This window comes from Cricetulus griseus, chromosome 2 (assembly GCF_003668045.3).
Source record: "Cricetulus griseus strain 17A/GY chromosome 2, alternate assembly CriGri-PICRH-1.0, whole genome shotgun sequence".
NCBI lineage: Eukaryota > Metazoa > Chordata > Mammalia > Rodentia > Cricetidae > Cricetulus > Cricetulus griseus.
Window position 1 is genome coordinate 397,635,456 of NC_048595.1, and position 21,189 is coordinate 397,656,644.

At 46.7% G+C, this 21,189-nt stretch overlaps 1 protein-coding gene across 1 annotated transcript in view; it reads left to right on the forward strand.

Moving 5' to 3' along the window:
* Acvr1b (activin A receptor type 1B) overlaps positions 1-15,885 on the forward strand; it is a 39,391-nt gene extending 23,506 nt beyond the window's left edge. The window contains exons 4-9 of the mRNA XM_027396623.2: positions 2,552-2,782; positions 6,339-6,506; positions 7,385-7,541; positions 8,803-8,927; positions 13,508-13,638; positions 14,646-15,885. Of these exons, the coding sequence (XP_027252424.1) occupies positions 2,552-2,782; positions 6,339-6,506; positions 7,385-7,541; positions 8,803-8,927; positions 13,508-13,638; positions 14,646-14,771 (938 nt within the window). The 3' untranslated portion in view covers positions 14,772-15,885. The remainder of the gene's footprint in view (positions 1-2,551; positions 2,783-6,338; positions 6,507-7,384; positions 7,542-8,802; positions 8,928-13,507; positions 13,639-14,645) is intronic.
* The last annotated feature ends 5,304 nt before the right edge of the window (positions 15,886-21,189 follow it).

A 21,189-nucleotide genomic window follows, 5' to 3' on the forward strand; every position in this document is an offset into this window, starting at 1 on the left:
CAGGCCAACCAGGACTACCCAGTGAGTCCTTGTCTCAAAAACCCAGCCCAACTAACTCAGATGTGAATATGACTAAGAGTGTAGTTGCTGTTGTAATGGACATAAGTGATCATTTTAGAGCTATCCCATTCTTCTCTGGCACAGAAAAACATTGAGAGGGCAGTGTGTTGCCATGTGAACTGGAACACAGGTCTCACTGTGACTCTGTTTCCCTGCCATGGGTTGAACTGTGGTTATGGTGGAGGTTGTGCCATCAGTCATGGCCAGATGCCCTTCGAGAACACAGGGAGTCCTGTGAGGCCTGACATCTCCTGAATGTCAGTGGTTTTGCCGTTATGAGGCTCGGCAGGAGAGAGCACCAACATGAATATATTTAAAAGCTGCATATTTTTAGAAACCTAGAAAATATCTGGCATGTGCTTTTCCACCAAAGGCAGGGCAGTGGCTGGAAGTGCCTGGGAGAGATAGTCTTAGTGTTCCAGAGTTTTTGAGTTCTGAGCCAGCTGAGGTTGGGGAGTCTTGGTGTACATTTTGTCTAGACTAAAATAGTTAATGACTATTTCCCCTTGGGTAATTCAGTCCATTTTTGGTACAGCGTGTACAGAGACAGCTTCCAAGGTGTTGGTCTTGTTTTTAGTTTTTTTTTTTTTTTTAATTGTGTGTGTATTGGAGGAGGAGGTATGTACAGGTGAGTAGTTGCCCTTGGAGGGTCACCAGAAGGGTCAGATCTAGTGGAGCTGTGCTTTGTGACCCATCCACTGTAGTGCTGGGAACTGAACTTGGATCCTCTGGAATAATGGTCTGCCTGCCTGCCTTCCTTCCTTCCTTCCTTCCTTCCTTCCTTCCTTCCTTCCTTCCTTCCTTCCTTCCTTCCAAGATCATACTATGTAACCTTGACTGGCCTGGAACTCCCTGCATAGACCAGCTTAACTTCAAACTCACAGAGATCCTTGCCTCCCGAGTGCTGGGATTAAAGTTGTGTGCCACCACACCTGGCTCAGTATGTGCTCTTAACCACTGAACCATCACTAGCCTGGCTCTTGAGTTTTTAATAATGCTGTCTTTATGGATATGACTTCTGGGTTGTTTTTTGTTTTTTGTTTTAACAAATGTATGCTGAATGCCCTCTGGAAACAAAGATTGAAAAGAAGCTGGCCTGTGATTGGATAGGCTGATGGAATGATTGAAGAATCTTACAGAGGCATGTACATTAGAGGAAGTGTTGAAGAACAGGTTGAGATTGTGAGGTAAGCAGGCAGGGAACATTCCAGGCCGCAGAACAGACTTTAAATGCAAAGAACAAAAGCCATGAAGGTTCGCAGTGTGTTTAGAGACTCACAATAAGGAGTCGGGCATGGTATGCCTAGAGCAGGCTGGCCAGATACACTTTGTCTTGTAGGTCAGAGCTTCCTGAAAGTTCTCACATGGGCAAATGAAGGCTGTTTTTTTTTTTTTTTTTTTTTTTTTCCCTTTGGATGGAATGAAATTTTGGCAGTGGTGTGGAAGATAGATCTATTTACTTACCAGTCTCCTGTAAGAAAGGGTGGGGTGAAGCAGGACTGCATGTGGGTGTTTGGGCAAAGGCAGAGTACGATGAGGTGGAAAGACCAGTTGGTAGTCTTTAAAAAGGAGCAGAGAAGGACAGGGCACAAGCTTGAGGGGAAGGCTGAGTCTGACTAGAGAAGCTTTTGGCAGTCCTTTCCAGCGTAGTTAAAAAGCATGAACCTTGGAGTCAGGTCCTAGAGTTTAATTCCTGCTTTGCCTTTAACTGTTTGTATTAATTTGATCGAGTTATATATTATTCCCTTTTGAGCCTTATTAGTTTTCTTGCCTGTACAATGGGGATAATGGCAATGCCTGCCTTACTGAACATGAAGAAATGAGGTAATTTATGTAAAACCCTTGGCATAGAGCCTCATGCATAATAAGCACACAGCAAATCTATCAAACCCAGGGATTGGAATGGAAGAAGATAAAGTCAGGCATGATGGTAAGGGTGACCGGATAGACAGAGAGATAGACACTGGAAGAGTCAAATGGAGCAGTGATGAGCCCTACAAGACAGTAAAGTGAGTCTTGAATTAATATGGGTAGTCTCCAGTCTACACCTGGGGCCTTTCAGTGACTAGTGCTCTCTCTAGAGAGCTGGGTACCCTATGAGACCTTAGGTCTTGTTGGCCACACAGCATCGCCCTCTAGTGGCTAGTGAGCAGGGTGGCCAGGAAGGCAGTGTCCACCTCAGGAGACCTGCTACCATCAGAATAAAGCAGATACTGGTGCGTTGGTAAATGTGGTAAAAGATTTACATGCGGGTTTCTCATCCACAGAGACCTGAGAAGTTCTTGGCTAAGGGGCAGCTAATCACATGTGTTTTTCTATGTTGACTTACACTTAGCCCACAAGGCTCGAGCCTTGCTGTAAGGGCTACTGGGCCAAGGGGAGACTGGAGAGGCACCTTGTTGAGGGCTTTTTTGGAGACATATACTGAGTGGCAGGCCCAAAGATTAGCAGATTTGTGATGTCAGATTTCTCTTCATTCTTTGGCCCACAGGGTTACCCCTTTTTGTCCAGCGCACGGTAGCCCGAACCATTGTTTTACAAGAGATTATTGGCAAGGGCCGGTTTGGGGAAGTATGGCGTGGCCGCTGGCGAGGAGGTGATGTGGCTGTGAAAATCTTCTCTTCTCGTGAAGAGCGGTCGTGGTTCCGGGAAGCAGAAATCTACCAGACAGTCATGCTGCGCCACGAAAACATCCTCGGATTTATTGCTGCTGACAATAAAGGTACAAAATGTCCTAAAGTTAGTGGCATGGGGCCGGGGGCACTCGAGAGACCTTGCTGCTCTGCAGCACACAGAGGAAGTCTGGATAAGACCATCATTTCAAACCCTTTTAAAATGTGGAGCTTCTTCTGCCGAGAGACGCTCCCATGGAACCCTGGGTTATTAGCAGGTAGTAAGGGACTCACCCTCACCCTGCAAGCGCTTCGCCTCGGTTTTCTCTCAGACCTGCTCCCAGTGTGGTCACTGTCGGGGCTCCCATTTGTTTATTTTGAAAATCTCTACAATAAAGAATTATGGTTTCGCCCTCCCAGGGAAGAACGGTGACAGAAATGCACACAGTCACATTCTACAACACAACCAGCACTGTGTACACTTGTCATGGCAGCCACCAAGAACAAAGACTTTCCTGTCCCCAGTGTTACCTAGTAGTTGTGGAACTCGGTTTTTGGTCTGTTGTATGTCTGAGGCCCCTGAGCTGCTGCCGCTGCTGCTGATTTCCCTTCCCCTGCCCCCCTCCCTCCTCTCTCTCTTCTTGCTTCTTTGTTAGGGAGGGTGGTAGTACAGTACAGCCTAGCCTCAGATGTAGCCTTTGTGTCTCAGCCTCTCAAGTGCTGAAATTTACAGATGTGTGGACCACACTCAGCTGTCTGGCTACAGTTTTGAGGCTTTTGTTTGTGCCCAGACGCATCCCTGTTTTGAGGACCTCATTGATGGATAAACTAACAACTGATGGTAGGCGGCAAGCACAAGCCAGTCTAGATGAGTGATACCGAAGGCAGGTCACATATGAGCCTGACAAAGGTGGCAGAAACTGGACAAAAAGGAAAAGCACATTGTACATGTACAGAGGTGAGGTGTGTTTGGGATTCTGCAGTTAACATGAGGGAAACAGTGGAGGGGTAGACAGAGACCAGGTTATGCTGGGCTTTTGTGTAGGGGTGTGTGGGGGTGTGCATGTCTGTGTATGTGTCTGTCTGTCTGTGTGTGTGTCTGTCTGTCTGTGTGTGTGTGTGTCTGTGTGTGTGTCTGTCTGTCTGTGTGTGTGTGTGTGTGTGTGTGTGTGTGTGTGTGTGTGTGTGTGTGTGTGCACGCAACAAGCTCGCGCATGCCCACGTGTGGTGGCTAGAAGTCAATGTCTTTGTCTTCCTGTATTGTTCTCTGCCCTATTTTTTGAGATAGTCTCTCACAAAACCCAAAGCTCACTGATTGGCTGGACTAGCTGCCAACAAGCCTGTGATCCTCCTATCTCCACCCCCAATTCAATGCTAGTGTTACAGGAACATGTATCATGCCTGTAAGGATTCAGGCATTATGCAGGCCTGCCCCTGTCACCTGGCAGAATGTACTCAGGCAGTACCCTGGTCAGCATGCAGGTGCAAAGGACCCCTTTAAAAGAAAGACCCTGCCTACTTATGCTGGCTCTCTTTCCTGCTGTTCCCCTGGGCAGACAGGACTTTTCCTGTCTCCCTCTTCTCTTCCGTTCTGTCTCTGTCTCTGTCTCTCTCTGTCTCTCTCTCTCTGTCTCTCTCTCTCTCCTCTCCCCCTGCCCCTTTCCCTTTCTAATAAAACTTCTCACTAAGCTCTGTCTGCCTGGCATGTTTGTACCCCACCTCGGTCACCCTCACCTGCCATGGAATCTGCCAAGGTTCCTCACACTTTATCATATCATAACAATGTCATATTTTTATATGAGTGGTGGGAATCCGAACTCAGGTCCTCAAGTTTGCACAACAAACACTTTAAGGAAACACTGAGAGGATTGTATTTGATACTGATCACAGAGGTAATAATTAGAACACTGTCCAAAAGAGATAAGAGGCCTCTACCAGTCTTCCAAATCATAAAAATGAAATACACAGAGCTCTCATGGGACAAGGGGACAGACACCTGGCAGGTAATATACCTGTGACACAGAAATTGTGAGGTAATTGGCCATGTTTTAGAAGTGTCTGGCATTTGAGACACAGCTCTTGCTCTGTGTCACAATGACTTTAGAGGCTAGTTGCCACCGAGCCTGTGGGAAATGCTCAGCTTTGGTTTTGCTAAGGCAACAACAGAGCTCATTCCTCATGATGCTGTGGGATTGGTGATGGCCCCAGCTGCCCCCAAGCTGAAGAGTTGTGGGTTCAAATATAGGGGAAGAAGGGAGTGTGTCAGCCCTCTGAGGAAGCAGCTCCACTTCCAAATGTCCTAGAATCGTTAGAAGGTGCAAACCATCTTCTTGTAACAAACCAGTGGGCCTTCAGGAAGTAGTTGCTAGTTAAGAGTGTGGCCTTTGTAGTCAGAGGTGACGAGGTGCAGACATTTCCAGCAGTTGTTGTCCATTGATTATTATGTGAATTGTGACCTCGGCTGGTGCCGCCACATTAGGGTCAGGAGGAGGGAAGTCAGGCTCCTTTGTTTTTGCCTTTTTACCATGATCTGTGTAGGGTGATGCCCTGGAACTAGCACCAGCCTAGAATTTGGAAGCTCTTAGTCAGTCCAATTTCTAATCTTCCCAGTGACAACAGCGTAGCCTCATTTGATTCCTGGCCCTTTTCTTCCCTCCCTTCCTCTGCCATCCACCTTCCTGCTGCCGCTTGTGGAGAAGAGAGAAAATGCAATGCATGCTGTCCACCTTGCATTGCTTCTCTGAAGGACAAGTTGGGCTTCCCGGGATACTTCAGAGTGGGCTATTCATGCATGGAAAAGCATGTTTGGTTCTGTAACAGTACAAAGGAGATCTTCCTGCTGTCACCGTGGCTCCTAGCCTGAGGATGGCCATAGGCTGCAAAGAAACATTTCCAGTGAGACGAGTGCTGGGCTGGGTTATAATCAAAAGGTCACACAGCATTCGGGGAGGGAAGAGGCCTTTGAGGTGTTACTTCTTGGCAGTGGTGCGAGTAGCCTTATGAGCCTCACATCAGGGTTGGAACCTGTTGCTTTCCCTAATCACAGATTGTTCTTTCCTGGATGCCCCACATTACAAATTTTGCAGTAAAATGTTATATTGTTTAGAATTGTCCCTGCTTCTTTTCAGTGTTCCCAGCTGTCCCAGTCACTTGTCTGTCTGTAGTTTCGATAAAACACTACAACCAAAGCAACTTAGAGAAGAGTTTCCTTTGTGCCCACTGTTCAGAGTTGAGTCCATGATGATGACGCAGGGGCAGCAGGCAGCAAGCTGCGAGCTCACAACTTGAACTACAAGCAGAAGGGTGGCTCAGGACTTTGAACGCCTCAAAGCCTGCCCCCAATGACATAACTTCCTCAAGCAAGGCCCCACCTCCTAGGCTTCCCTAACAGCCACCAACTGGGGGTCAAGCAGTCAGATGCCCAAGATTATTGGGGGACATCTCATTCATACAACCACACTTGGATAAGGGAACAGGCCTAAAAAAAGTCCCCTGTCTTCCCTGGAGGTTGCTATAGGGAATTGGGCTCAAGGGGCAGCCAGAAATATAGAGGCAAGAAATGTAAATTCAGGGTCTTCCTGAACCTGGCATTGTTTGTTTACATGACAGGCCCTCTTCCTTATTGCTTACTGTTCCTTCTGTTCAGACCTTCTTTGTTTTCTACAGACAATGGCACCTGGACCCAGCTGTGGCTTGTCTCTGACTATCACGAGCATGGTTCCCTGTTTGATTATCTGAACCGCTACACAGTGACCATTGAGGGGATGATTAAGCTGGCCCTGTCTGCAGCCAGTGGGTTGGCACATCTGCACATGGAGATTGTGGGCACTCAAGGTGGGTAGTGAACTCAGCTCAGGAGCAGGAAGCTTGAGACAAAAGGCCTGTCCATCGCCATTTGGTCCTCCTCACTGAGGTCACTGGAGTCAAACTTTGGGAATGGTACTTTCATCTGAGAAACAGAGTGCCAAACTATCTGAGCAGGAACAAAAGCCAAAGGGGGTTTCTCCATTGGCTCTGTCATTAACCCTCCCCTAGGGAAGGTGTGAGGTGAAGGCTTGGCTGCTGTTAATATGTGGCACAGTGTGGTTTAAACAGCATGCTGGGGTGCACTGTGAAGGAGTGGAACTAAGAAGAGGCCTGCGCATCAGAAGCAGGAGTGTAGTAATCTCGTGCTGAGGTTGGGCAGTGACAAGACACGGGGCCCACCTCTCTGCAGGTTTTCCTGGAGAGGACCCAGGCTTTATGCTACATGGTCCTGTCCACTCCAGATACTGGAATCTCCCTCTAGATACTGGGCTTGCCCCAGCAACTTGGTTGACCCTGGGCAGTGGCTCTTACTAGGTGAGGTAGGAAACTAGCGTGGCAGTCAGGCCCTAGTGTTACAGGACTAATGGCACTCCCAGTCTTCAGCGCCATCAGCTCTGTGCGCTGAGTTGTCCACCTGACCCATGTGGGCTCTTTGCGGCTGGTGAGCGGTAGTGGTTTAGTGTTCAGTAATAACCATGTCATTCTGAGGCATGTCAACTCCTTCTGGGAATGCTTTATCCTCCCCACATTCCCATGAAGTGCCATTATTCTAATGTCCAGCTGCTCGTGGGATCACTGGCTTGTGGGAGGCAGAGCCAGGACTTGGCCCACAGAGTCTGGCTCAGAATCTATGCATTTTCCATGTATGCATCAACCTTAAATGTACCTGGTTTTGTCCCTGCCAGGGAAGCCCGGAATTGCTCATCGAGACTTAAAGTCAAAGAACATCCTGGTGAAGAAGAATGGCATGTGTGCCATTGCAGACCTGGGCCTGGCTGTCCGTCATGATGCGGTTACTGACACCATTGACATTGCTCCAAATCAGAGGGTGGGAACCAAACGGTAGGAAGGCCCTAGGCTCCAGCCCTCACTCATCAGCTTGCCTGGATGCCCCACAGAGGCGGAGATGAAGGAGGAGACATCTCCTTGTCCTTGAATGGCTAATGTTGGTCTTCCCTGCCTCACTTGGAACACTGCACAGCAGTATCTAACAAGCACTAGTGCCAGGAGTATAAGCTCCACAGAACTGTGTACTATGCCCTGGCAAAGGGCAATGGAGAAAGAATTTGGAGTAGGAGGCCTGGCTTGGTAGCACATGCCTGTAGTCCCAACACACACACACACACACACACACACACACACACACACACACACAAAATGAAGATAACTATTTAAAAATCAAAAAGAAGCTGGGTAGTGGTAGTGCACACTTTTAATCCCAGCACTTGAGAGGCAGAGGTAGATGGATCTCTTGAGTTTGAAGCCAGCCTGGTCTATAGACCAAGTTCCAGGACAGCCAAGGCCTGCACAGAGAAACTTTGTCTTAAAAAAACAAAATATAGATTCTGGAGCAGGGTTTGGGATGATAGGCACCAGTCCTGCCTAGGGACAGCAAGCAGCACTGCAGTACAGAGGGTGGCTTGCAGAACCCCTTGAAGGAGGCAGGGAATGTACCCTGTTTGAGCTTACAGAACAGGGGTACCAGCCTGGAGCAGAACTAATGAAGACTGGGGACTGGCTACTGAAGGTTGATGGCCTGCTTCCCACTTCATTAAGAAGTGGAGGAACTGTGTAGTTGACATCATAAGATGGAGGCTGGAAGAGAAAGTCTGTGCTGCAGCTAAGTGAATTAATTATGATGCTGCTTTTTGTCCTTTTGACCTGAGATTGCATCTGTCCAGGCTCCAAAGTGTAGGTGGGGCATCCTACTATTATATAATTACACACAATTGCTGCTCAGAGTCACCAAGTATGATTTTGATCATCTCTAGAATTGTTTGCACCTATCTGAAACTGGGTAAGAGAACAGAAATTCAGAATGAATTTAAGCTCATTCCATCACTGTGTCTCCCCTGTAAAGAGAAGGCTCCAGTAGCAACCTGCTGTCACTACGTGTATGGTCCCACAACACACACTGTGTCAAGAAATCCAAACAGGCTCCGATAAAAGTCATCTATGCTGAAACTTGTAGCTTTGAATCCAAAGTAGGTTGTGCAGTAGAGACAAGTGCTCACTGCTGCTTCTCAGATAGCTGCATTGGAGCAGTGTTCTTACACATCCAGACCTCATATACTGTGCATAACTGTGTCTCTTGCCATTCCAGATACATGGCTCCTGAAGTACTTGATGAAACCATCAACATGAAGCACTTTGACTCCTTCAAGTGTGCTGATATCTATGCTCTTGGACTTGTATACTGGGAGATTGCTCGAAGATGCAATTCTGGAGGTACTGTCTACTCTTCATCCGGCTTTCAATGTTATGAATTACTCAATGGTGCCCCACTTCTCCACAGCCAGTTGTGCTGAAATGAGAGGCAGCCTGGTGTTTTATTCATTTGCATGGGCTAAGGATGAACTCGGGGCTTTGTTCATACTAGACAAGACTCTTCCATACTCTCCAAGCCCGGGGACCAGCTTGTTAAATAGTGTTGTTTTTTGTGATAACCATTTTGATAGCTCATTAGACATGTGACACACACTCTCTCTTTTTCCCTCTCCCCTCCCCTTCACTGTCTTTATTTTTAAGTCACAGTGGAGAGAATCCCTAGGATGCACATGGGCCAGGCTTAAGGGAAGGTCTTAGGAATCAGAGGCAGTTTGTTCTAACATGTAGGCCTTCCAGACATTCCTAGCCACATCTCTGGAGAACCTTTGTGTTTGCTCCTTGCACTAAGAGTGGAACTTTCCTGGTTGACAGGAGTGCTTAGGAGTTTCTTTAACTACAAAACAAAAACCTGACAGTTACAGTTGCTTGCTCCTGTCAAAACTTGGAGAAAAGGTAGCATCAGATTTAGCAGGAAAATTTTTTATTGTCAGCTTATGTGTTTTATGATGGCCTCCAAATATTCCAGCATGTGCTCCATTTCCAGAGCCTCTAGAGCCCTCCCCCTCAGCCTTTCACCTCTGATGAGAGGTCCTAGGGCAGTGGAAGTAGCTGGATTAAAAATAGCTGGTAGATTTTCCAGTGGGGCCCTTTTTTCTGTTCATACCCTTTTCTGGCCATGGTGTGTGTGGTTAGATACAAGTAATGGAGGAGATACTTGGGTATTCATGGGTTTGGGCCTCTTAGATTGTAATCAGTGTGACTAAGTAAAGCTGGTTAGGAAAATTCGGGAGATACAGTGTAGCTCAATGGTAGTGCTAGAATGTAATATATACATATGTATGTATATGTACGTATGTATGTATGTATAGTATAAGCCCCAGCATCCCTCTTTCCACAAAGAAAATTGTCACGGGTCTTTTTAAAAATTATTGAGTGTGTGTGATGTATGTCCATGATGTACATGTTCCCATAGGTATGTGTGTGCATATGTGTGTGTATGTGGAGGCCAGAAGTTCATCTCATGTTTTTGAGACTGAACCTGGAGCTTATGAGTTAGACTGATTGGCTAAGGTTTTCCAGGAATCCTCTTGTCTTTATCTCTCCTCCTGCACTGGGGTTACAGGCATGTCCTGGATGTTATGTGCCCTAGCTGTTACTTGAGTTCCTCATGCTTACACACAGGCCCATCACCCCAGAGCCGTCTCCTTAGCCCTGTCATACAACGCTTACACTGTGAAGAAGTTCTTTCTAGTGACATCCAAAAACTAAGGTTCAATGTCCAGTAACTGCAGCGTGTCTTCACCATTGGCTCATGCACTCATTAATATCTTCACTGCGAACTTGTGAAGTAAATACAAATGTTATCCTTATTTTGTAGATGAAGGAAATGAGTCAAAGAAAGGTTAAGTAATGTATGAAGGTCACGTAGCTGAAACTCTAGCAGGTCAAGGCATGAGCTTCAGCTCCCAAGTGCTCCTCAGATAGTTGTTATCAAAGCAAACTCTCTGTTTAAAAATCTTACCTCTCAGGCTGGAGAGATGCTCAGTGGTTAAGAGCGCCTACTGCTCTTAGAGAGGACCCGGGTTTCCAGCTTTCATGTAGCAGCTCACAGCCATCCCTGTCTTTAGATCCAGGGCATCTGACTCCTTCCTCTGGCACCAGGCACATATGTGGTGCACAAATGGAGGAAACACTCAGACACATAAAATAAATCTTTCCTTTCCAGGTTTCAAGACAGAGGTCTGTCTGCCTCTCTCTCCCAAGATTGGGACTAAAGGCATGCACCACTACCATCTAAAATAAATAAATCTTCAAGAAAAAATTCTTTCTAGGTGGTAGTGGCACATGTCTTTAATCCCCAGCATCCGGGAGGCAGAGGCAGGCAGATCTCTGAATTCGAGGCCAGTCTGGCCTACAGAGTGAGTTGCAGGGCTACACAGAGAGACTGTATCTTGAAAAAACAATTGATAAATATACAAACAATCAAATTAATAAATCTCACCTGAGGGCTGCCAAAATGTCTTAGAAGATAAAGTTACTTTTATTACAAGCCTGAAAACCTCACTTTAAGCCCCAGAACCCAAAGTAAGAAAGCACCAACTCCCAAAAGGTGTCCTCAGACCTCCGCATGTGCACCACCTTCCCCGTCTCTCTCTCTAACAGTCACGCGCGCACACGCACGCACTAAAAATAAACAAACCAGGTATCCCTTTAGCACAGGGCAGTGGGATGTTTGTTGTTTGAATGGGGACAAAGGTGAGAAGAGTACAGCTGTCTCGCTCCACCCCAGACTGACCTGGAACCCTTACTTCTCCTCAGTCTCCTCAGTACTAGGATTGCAAGTCTGCATCACTGTGGCCAGCTTTGGATTTTGTAACTTTTTATTATGGATTCCTTCTTGGTTTTTCGAGACAAGGTTTCTCTGTTTAGCTCTGGCTGTCCTGGAACTTGCTCTATAGACCAGGTTGGTCTCAGAACTCAGAGATCCACCTGCCTCTTGAGTGCTGGGATAAAAGGCGTGTGCTTCCACTGCCCTGCACTGTGGATTCTTAAGTGTAAATCTAAAAGATAAGGGTTTAAAACACTACAGTTGCTTCACTTTAAGAGTGAATCATGGGGTGCTGAAGCAGGAAGATTACAGATTGTTGAAGGCCCCCTGTGATTTTAGTGAGACCCTGTCAGGAGGTGAAGGAGTGCTATGGATGTGGTTTGGTGGTAGAGCACGTGCCTGTTGCCTGGTTGTGGTGGTGCAGACCTATGATCCTAGTACCCAGGAGGCTGAGACGGGAGGATTCAGATTTTGAGGCCAGCCTAGGCTACATATAGCTAGACTCTATCTTGCAAACAAAAGGGAACAGTGGGGTAGGACATATGTCTGTAGTAAAGTAGTAGTAGAGTGCTTGCCGGGTTGTGTGAGGCTTTGGGTTTGACAACACACACAAATTCAGATTGGAGTGCAGACGCCATCATTGCAGCTAATACACCCTCAAGTCTTTTTACTCTTCAAGTTTACCTCTACTTTTCCTTCTTTACTTCACTCTGTTGGAGAACCCAGTCAGATGTCTCACCTCTCGTGCAGTCCATGTGGCCTCCTGTTCCAGATTATTTCCTGTGGATTGGTAGTTTGGTATCAGTTAGAATCACATCTAGGCTGGAAATTTTTTTTTGTTTATTTGGAGCAAAAATATTTTGTGGGCATTAGCTTGGGCTTCTAATACAAAGTACAGAATGTTGGTCCTTCCCTTTATGATGTTGGCAATCAGAGGTTAAAAATCCAACATGCCAGCATTTCATTACAGATTTTTACCTCCTGTGAGTCCACTGTGTTTGTTCTTGTGAAGAAGGAAGACTGCCAGGGGATATGCTGGCCCACACCCTTAGCCCATCTCAGAAACTGAGGCTGGGGACTCTGGATTCAAGACCAGCCTGAACCCCATATAAGACCCTGTCTCAAACCAAAAAAAGGGAAAATAATGAAATGCAGCTTTACCTGACCCACTTACCTGTTTGCTTGTCACACTGTATGCTTGCATAGGAAGTGCAGGAGGCATGTACTCCTTCCCAACACCCGGGGGTTTCAGAAGAGCCACTTCACTCTCAGCACCCGACAGAGAGACAGAGCTTTCTTTTTCTAGTATTATTGTGAACTGATGAGTTAAAATACTGTTCCCTGGATCTGAGTTCAAGGCCAGCTGGTCTACTTAGTGAATTCCAAGACAGCTAGGACTAAATAGAAAGACCCTGTCTCAAAAGAAAAGAACAGAACAGAACCTTGAAAGCTTGTTTGGAGGTTCAAGCAGGGGAGATCAGCTACTTGTGTACACTTGACTGAAGACTGGTCCTCCTCCATATGGGGAAAGTGTGCAGCTTAGCAGTAAGGCAGGAAGGGAACACTCACCTAGCCAGCCAGGTCAGCCGAGTAAACCCTGGCAATCCAGATGTCAAAGCCAGACCGGCCTCAACATCCAATAAAATCAAATAAAATCAAATATTGCTTCTATCAGACTTCCTAGTCTATTTAGATGTTTTGAACTTGGCCCATTGGAAAATGTTCACGTGACCCTAGTAATAGGACATTTTCTGTGCCCTTTTTTTTTTTTTTTTATGAATTAAGACCTTTTTTGGCTATGTTTGTCAGTTTTTGTTTTTACTTTGTTTCTGTTTGAGATGGGGTTATGAGACTAGCTTAAACTCACAGTACTCTGCTCTAGCCTCCCACATGCTGGAACTAAAGGCCAGTGTGTGTGTGTGTGTGTGTGTGTGTGTGTGTGTGTGTGTGTGTGTGCGCGCGCGCGCGTGTGTATGTGCACGCGTGTGTGCGTGCATGCGTGCATGTGGCTGTGCTCTGGGGTGCTGCGTGTTGCCAGCCTGGAGTCAGCAGCCTTCTATAGAAGAACTGGGTTCATCTTGGTGAGAAATGGTTACACAGCTCACAGCATGGGGTCCTTCTGTGGTAATGAGGCTATTCTCTTTTCTCCTAGGAGTCCATGAAGAATATCAACTGCCATACTATGACTTGGTGCCCTCCGACCCTTCCATTGAGGAAATGAGAAAGGTCGTCTGTGACCAGAAGTTACGGCCCAATGTCCCCAACTGGTGGCAGAGTTATGAGGTAGGCGCTTGCTTGACTCCTGTGACTTCCTCCATCTTTCGAGTTTCTCTACTGGAAGAAGGGTTTTTGTTTATTTCTTAATGGGCCAACTCCCAGGTTTGCATTTAAGTATATCTTTTGTCTTTAAATCCACAATATAAAACCTTTTGATCATTAAGATAGTGCTGCAACTAGAAAAATTCCTTGCCTAGCTTCATGTAATGGGTCATAGTCATATGCAGACACATTGAAAATATTAACACAGAATCGCCTTGAGACTGTGAGTTTAAAGTAGATAGGAGGCATGGGTGAGTCTCCTGCTCAGAAGTGGCTCTAGTTCCTTCTCTGTGTAAATGTATATGTAGATATTACAGACTCTGAGAGGATCCAGAATCCACAGCACTTCCTGTCCCACGCATTTCAGACATGGGGTGCTCAGTTTGTGCCACTCAGTTCTTTGCTGCTATAGTCATTTTTCTGGCCATTTTAGAGTATTCCCTTGGAAGAGAAGCCTAGAAGAAAAGGAGCTCTTGCCAAACTTAAAATTGAGGTTTCCTGTGCTGACTTCACATCCAGAGTAGGTTGTGAACAGTACCACAGTCAAGCCAGTTAACACCCCTTTCATTTACCCACTTAACTTTAAGACTGCTAATAAGAACCTCTGAGGTCTAAGCTCTGCTAATTCTACAAAGCTTGCAGGTTAAAGGCTTTCTCTCCCTATATACTTACCCTACCGCCAGTAGAGAGAGCTCGCCTCGCTCTTAAAGAGCCTGGCCGCTAGGGGGCTTTTTCCCAGAATGTACCTTGGGCACCTGGAAGTGGATTTAGCTGAGTGTGGAGCTGAAAGGACCAGCCTTCCGATGCTGCCATTTTCTTCCCTGTACACCTGCCCCTTGGGGAAGGAAAAGCCGAAAGACGAAAGCATCCAAAACACTGTGGGCGGGTCTGATCTGACTGACAGGGAGGCAGCAAGGAGCCAGTGCCAGTGGCCAAGGCTTCTGTGGGTCACTGTGCGTTTCTCTGTGCAGGCTTTGCGGGTGATGGGGAAGATGATGCGGGAGTGCTGGTATGCCAATGGTGCAGCCCGCCTGACGGCACTGCGCATCAAGAAGACTCTGTCCCAGCTGAGTGTGCAAGAAGACGTGAAGATCTAAGCTGCTCCTCTGCCTGCACAACGAACCTGGGCAGTGAGGGTGACTGCAGCCACCGTGCAAGCGTACTGGAGGCCTACCTCTTGTTTCTGCCCAGCCCTCTGGCCAGAGCCCTGGCCTGCAAGAGGGACAGAGCCTGGGAGACTCGCACACTCCCATATTGGGTTTGAGACACAGACACTTTTTATATTTACCTCCTGATGGCATGGAGACTCTGAGAGCAAATTATGTAGAGAACTCGATGCCACAAGTCAAACTGCTTGCAGTGGGAAGTACACAAAACCCAGTGCTTCTGGCTTGTAGCCAGGAATGTGAAGGGGTGCTGGGCTCTCCCCGGAGCAGCCCCTATACCTTGTGGTCTGCTGGACTGCAGGTTTTCCTCCAGGGACCAGTCAACCTGGCACCAAGGTATTCAGAGGAACCGGAAGTGTAGCCCCTCTCACAGGCAGTCCTGAGCCACACCACCCCCTTCCTCATGGACATCTGGAGGGACTGCCAATAGAGATACCACCTGCTGCCTGTCTGTCCAGCCAAGTGTGCATGTGCCGAGGTGTGTCCCACATTGTGCCTGGTCTGTGCCACGCCCTTACACGTGTGTGTTTGTGTGTCTGTAGGTGCACACTTATCTGCTTGAGCTTTCTGTGCATGTGCAGGCCAGGGTGTGGTGGCCATACTGTCTCTGAGTGCTGGCACCTGTCACAGTGAGCGGCATCTCGTTAACCTGGTGCCCTCCTGAAGGTCCCTCCTGTCCCTAGCTCCTGTCAGGGTGGCCCTCTTCTCAGCAGGCTGATTGCCCGCCCTGTGTCACAGGCCCTCTTCTTCCTTTCAGACCAGAACCAAAGCTGGCCCACTTGTCCATGGTAGGAGAGGCTTTTGGGTCACAATAGGGGGTGGGGGAAGAGCAGAGGAAGGAAGAATGTTGAGCAAGTCTTGGGTGTTGTGTTTCAGCATCAGCCATGGGAATGAGCCAGCCCAAGGGCATCTTCCTCAACCGCAGTGAGGAGGGGCCAAGGGATCTGAAGCCAGATCTTAGAACTCAGATTGGAATGTGACATCTGTTTGTCCCACCCCAGATTCTGCAAACTGCAGTGTATATTTTTGGTGGTGGTGGTGGTGGTGGTGGTGGGTTTGGGGTGGGAAGGGATGGGCTACAGGGGGTGGGGAGGGAGCCAAGGGTGGGAGGGAGGCATCTGCATGAGCCTTCTTGTACTGGAGTCTCTGATGAGGGTAGAGGGAAGATGAGAGATTCGCATCCACTTCAGGGTCCCCACTGAAGGGAGCAATCTGAGTTGAATATGGTGTTTAACCTAAATGTAGTATTTAATGAATTCTAGAAGCCTGGCTGTGGGTGGTGATTTGGTCAGCATATCTTAGGTATATAATAACTTTGAAGCCATAACTTTTAACTGGAGTGGTTTATTTTAATTCATTTTATTTTATTTTATTTTATTGGGAGGGTCAGGATTTTAACTTTAATACTGTTAAGTTTTTGTAAAAGGAAAACCATCTCTATGTGACAATTACCTCTTAGTCTGTTTGTTTTTAAAGAAATCCCTAAAACAAACAAAACACCACAAAAAAAAAAATTCTCTAGAATCAAACGCACATAGTTCAGTCACTGGAAATGTTTGTCTTTGCACCTGAGCCTGTTTCCACTCAGCAGTGAGTTCCTCCTCCCCCTGGGGACTTGGTGGCTTGTATTCCATGCACATCCCCATCCCTGAGCACCCTCAGCCTCTCGTGCATTGTCCACCTGGTTGCTCCCTTTCCAGACATTTGCTCAGCATATTTGGGTTGAGTGCTGCTGAGTGCTGGAGCTGGGAGGACCTCTGCGAGCGAGACAGGTTTGGGTGCTGCACCTGGAGCATGGAAGGAGAAACGGAATCATGAGTGGATGAGCACCCACTTTGAGACCAGAAGGGCCCATGGCTGGTACTGAGAGCCTTTATGAGCTTAGGATTACTGTTCTTAAGACCACTGAGGAGAGAGGAGCCTGTATCCCCTCGGGCAGAGAGACCCGTTGGTGAGCAATGAGGCCTGGAGTTGAGAAACCCAGGTGAGACCCCAAAGCACTGCCTTGATTGTGTGCCCTTCCTGCCCCAGGGGAGGCATGAGTATGTATATACCTGTAGGGAAACTGCCTCAGTCCACTTCTCTGGCCTTGTTCCCCCCATACTCTTAGCCTTTCTATTTATTTCCTGATGTATAACTTCTTTCCTTGCATTAAAGGGGATCTTCCTTTAATTCTTTGGGCCAATTTACTGGCCATTGAACAATTTCCCTTGAGTCCTAATTGTGTCATTGGGGGAACCTCTTACCCCACCCCTGCTGACGTCTCACCCCCACCCTGCAGCTGCACCTTCATGATTACAGATGACGATGGAACTGTAGAATCCTCTGCTGTCCTTCAGCATACACCCACACAGTGACTCCTGTGCCACCACCCTACTCCTGGGGGCCCTTCTGCCCCCATTGTGGAGTCCAGCTCATCCGCCTCTCAGGAAGACTTGAGCAGGTTTTGGGGAAACTCCACCCCTGTCCCACTACTCTTTACATTAAGCTGAGAGTTGGGAGAAACCGAAGCTGTGTTTTGGTTCCCTGAGGCTACCCTGATCCACAGGGCTACCTGCACCTCTGGATTCTGGATTCTGGATTCACAGACCAAGTCCAAGCCCGTTCTTAGGTTGCCGCTGTCAAGGCCCTTGAACGGCATTCTCGGTACTTCTGTTTGTTTTTTGTACAATTTATTAGAAAGGATTGTAAAATAGCCACTTAGACACTTTACCTCTTCAGTATGCAAATGTAAATATATTGTAATATAGGAAATTTTTTGTTTTAATATAAGAACGAGCCTGTCCAATTTCTGCTGTACATCATTAAAGTTTTATTCACAGAACTGCTCTGCCGCCTTCTGCCTTCCACATGTAATGACTGGCTGGGTCCCCTATGTGTGGCACTGACCTGCAGTTATGTCTTCTGGGACTTGCTGTGTTACCAAAGTGGCCTGAGGTATCAGAGACTGCTTTGTGTTATATTTTAGTGTCTTGGCTATTTACAAAAAAGGATGTTGATCCTGGTTGCTCACAGGCCATTGATTCTCCAAGGCAAAATAAGAGCTTGTCTAGTTTCATTTCCATCACCTAGACTAAAGGTAACTAAGTTCTGGGGTACTTAGGAGACTCAGGTGAGACTTCAGTGTTTTGCTGGAATTTTCAGAGCATGGCTGATAATTCATCGCTCTAGTTGGTGGTTGGACCTGGAAAAGGCAAAGGTTAAAAATGAGGCCCACTTTATTCAGAGCATCAGACAGTTTATACTCTGAGGGTTAAGAAAGGTCACCTGAGTAAAGTTCTCCTGAGGTCAGCCTATATACAATCACAAGGACAAGCTGCATTTGACAAAACATGTTTTTACATAGGGGCATGTAAGCAAATAACAGCAGCCAGTTGTGACAAATAGTCTGAATTACACTCACTTCTATCTGCTACACTTGGGAGGGGCACATAAACACATTCCAAGAACAATTCCAAGTTTTTGAAGAAATTGAGTTCCCACGACTCTTATTTTCTTTGAGTTTTCTCACCAGCACTCATAATTCTCATCCAGCTCCATTCTTGGACTTGTTCGAACAGGCTGTGTGTAAATGATCTGTACCTCTGGGCTAAGGAGATCCAAAAAAGTAAGTGCAAGAAGGATAGTCTCAGGTTTAGATATGGTCCCTAGGATTCCTTCCACCCAGTTAGCCTGCACTGTCCCAACAGATGACTGTAGCATCATGTTCTAACATCCAGGACCACGACTTCCATCTCTAGACTGTACTGTTTAGTAGAAAGGACTTGTAACTCCTGTGTGCCTCCTGCAGATTTTCCAGCGTGTTTGTTCTCTCTTCTAGCTAAGTAAAGCCCATAAAAACATTTGAAGGTAACTGTCATATTGTTCAATTAATATTGCAAAGGCCTGTTGAAAACTTAATTGAGTAGCAGGGAAATGGCTCAGTAGGTCAAAGCATTTGCATGGTGAGGTAGGAGATTGAAACAGGAGAAGGGTCCTCTAACTTCCACCTACAGACTGCACACATACACACCACCATCCCTCCAAACACACAAACATACACACAATACAATAAATTAAAATAATGATAAAAGCTAAAGCTTTAGTTTAATCCCAGCACTCAGGAGGCAGAGGCAGGAGAATCTGTGAGTTTAAGGCTGTCCTAGTCTTTATAACAAGATCCAGAACAGCCAGGACTTCATAGAGAGACCCTGTCTGAAAACAAAATTTGCTAAACATGGTTTGTGCCAAATCCAAATATTGCTTTATGTGTTAACTGTTTAATCCTTAAAAAACAACCACACAAAGCAGGCATTGTTGTCATTATGGATTATAAAGTGGATAGTTCTTAGAGAAGTCAAATAAATTGACCAAGACCATTTAGCTCATGGTCCTGCCCCATACAGCCGTCTTCACCCAGGATGGCTGCTTTCCTGGTCCTCACTAGAGCCCGAGGCTGGCAAGAGTGAAAACTGTCCCAAGTAGTCACTGTCAGATAAGAGAGCAGGACACTACAGACTGCTTGATTCCCAAGGCCACTGCTGAAATTCCAGCTCACCTCTTGACAATCTAGCCCTCTCCCCTTTCTATACGTGACCAGGTCCCTATCTCTTCATTAAAATGTCCCTGTAGAACTTGCCCATTGCTCCAGCTTCTCACAGTTTCAGAGTTCTGGGTTCTGGTTCTTACCCGGGTTCTATTGATTTATTGATAGATTGGTTTTTTGAGACAGGGTTTCTCTTGAGTAGCTTTGGAGCCTGTCCTGGCACTCAATCTGTAGACCAGGCTGGCCTTGAACTCACAGAGATCTGCCTGTCTCTGCCTCTGCCTCCTGAGTACTGGGACTAAAGGTATGTGCCACTACCGCCTGTCTGTTACCCAGGGTTTTTTATTGTTCTCCCATCTGTGATAGCTGAGCTGAAAAAATGAAGTAACCAATCTCTAGAAGTTTAAGTTTGCTACATGCCCCAATAAAACCCAGTCAGCTAGTAATTAATTTGTCCTTGTGTCCTAACCGCATTTCTCTCATCAGAGGTCATGGCAGAAGCCCAAGGCCCTTGCTGAAGTTCAAGATAGTCTGATCGATTAACTCCTAGAAGGAAAGACAGGTTTGTATGAACTCAACCTTGGCCTCGTGCAGTTCCTTGCAGCCCATCCCATGGCTGGCCAGTCTCTTGCCCATCTTGGACCTAGATGTAGTTCCTTGCATCCCATCCCATGGATGATCAGTCTCTTGCCTGTCTTGGACCTAGGCATGGTTTGCAGGGTCAGCTTTGCCAACTTGAAAATCAGAATGGCAGACATTGTGGCACATCTTCTAGTAAGACCTGTGACGGGGCTGGAGAGATGGCTCAGCTGTTAAGAGCACTGGCTGCTCTTCCAGAGGTCCAGAGTTCAATTCCCAGCAACTACATGGTGGCTCACAACCATCTATAATGGGATCTGATGCCCTCTTCTGGCATGCAGGCATACATGCATACAGAGCACTCATACCTAAAAAATACATAAAGATTTTGGGCCGGGCGAATTCCAGTACAGGCTCCAAAATAATACAGAGAAACCCTGTCTCGGAAACCCCCGCCCCCCCAAAAAAAAACACCTGTGACACCAAAGACATTGAAGTTATTTGAAGGGTGATTCACTTGGTGTTTTGTTTCGCAGCAATTTTTGACGCCTGGGTCATATATGTTTGGATTTTTATTGTCCTGGGAATATGCTTGCTAAACACAAAGCAAAATGAGAAGTAATTGCAATTCAAGCCACTGACTGGGGGCCATAAAAGGGATGTGACAAAAGTGAGTGAAAAGGCTTTGAATTAAGCCAGTAATGATGGAAGTAGGGTTCTGCAGAAAAACAACCAATATAACAGGAAGTTTTTAGAGGCATGCGCGTGAGAGAGAGATTTTAAGGCACCGAGTCAATTGTGAGGGCTAGCAAATCAAAAATTTAAAAAATGAACCTAAAGTCTTGAACCTAAAGGCAGAGCCCTTCCTTGGGAACCTCAGTTCAAGGCTTTCAACTATAGAAAACCCACCCACATTTGTAGAAATGCTGTTGTTTAGGTAAATGTCCCCTAAAGGTCCATGGTTAAAAGCTTGGTCTCCAGCCCCAGTGCTACTGGGAAGAGTCCAACAGGCGGAAGTCATTGGGAATATGCCCTTGTATTAGTTACCTGTTCTTAGTTACAAAATACTGACAGAAGCAACCTTAGGGAAAGATTATCTAGGTTCACGGTTTGAGAGCACAGTCTATCCTGATGGCAGGAACTTGGAGATGCAGCTGGTCACATTGCTTACTCGGGAACTACAATGACAGCTTGTGCTCATCTTTGTTTCTCCTTTTTAGGGAGCCCAGGACCCTAGTGCATGGG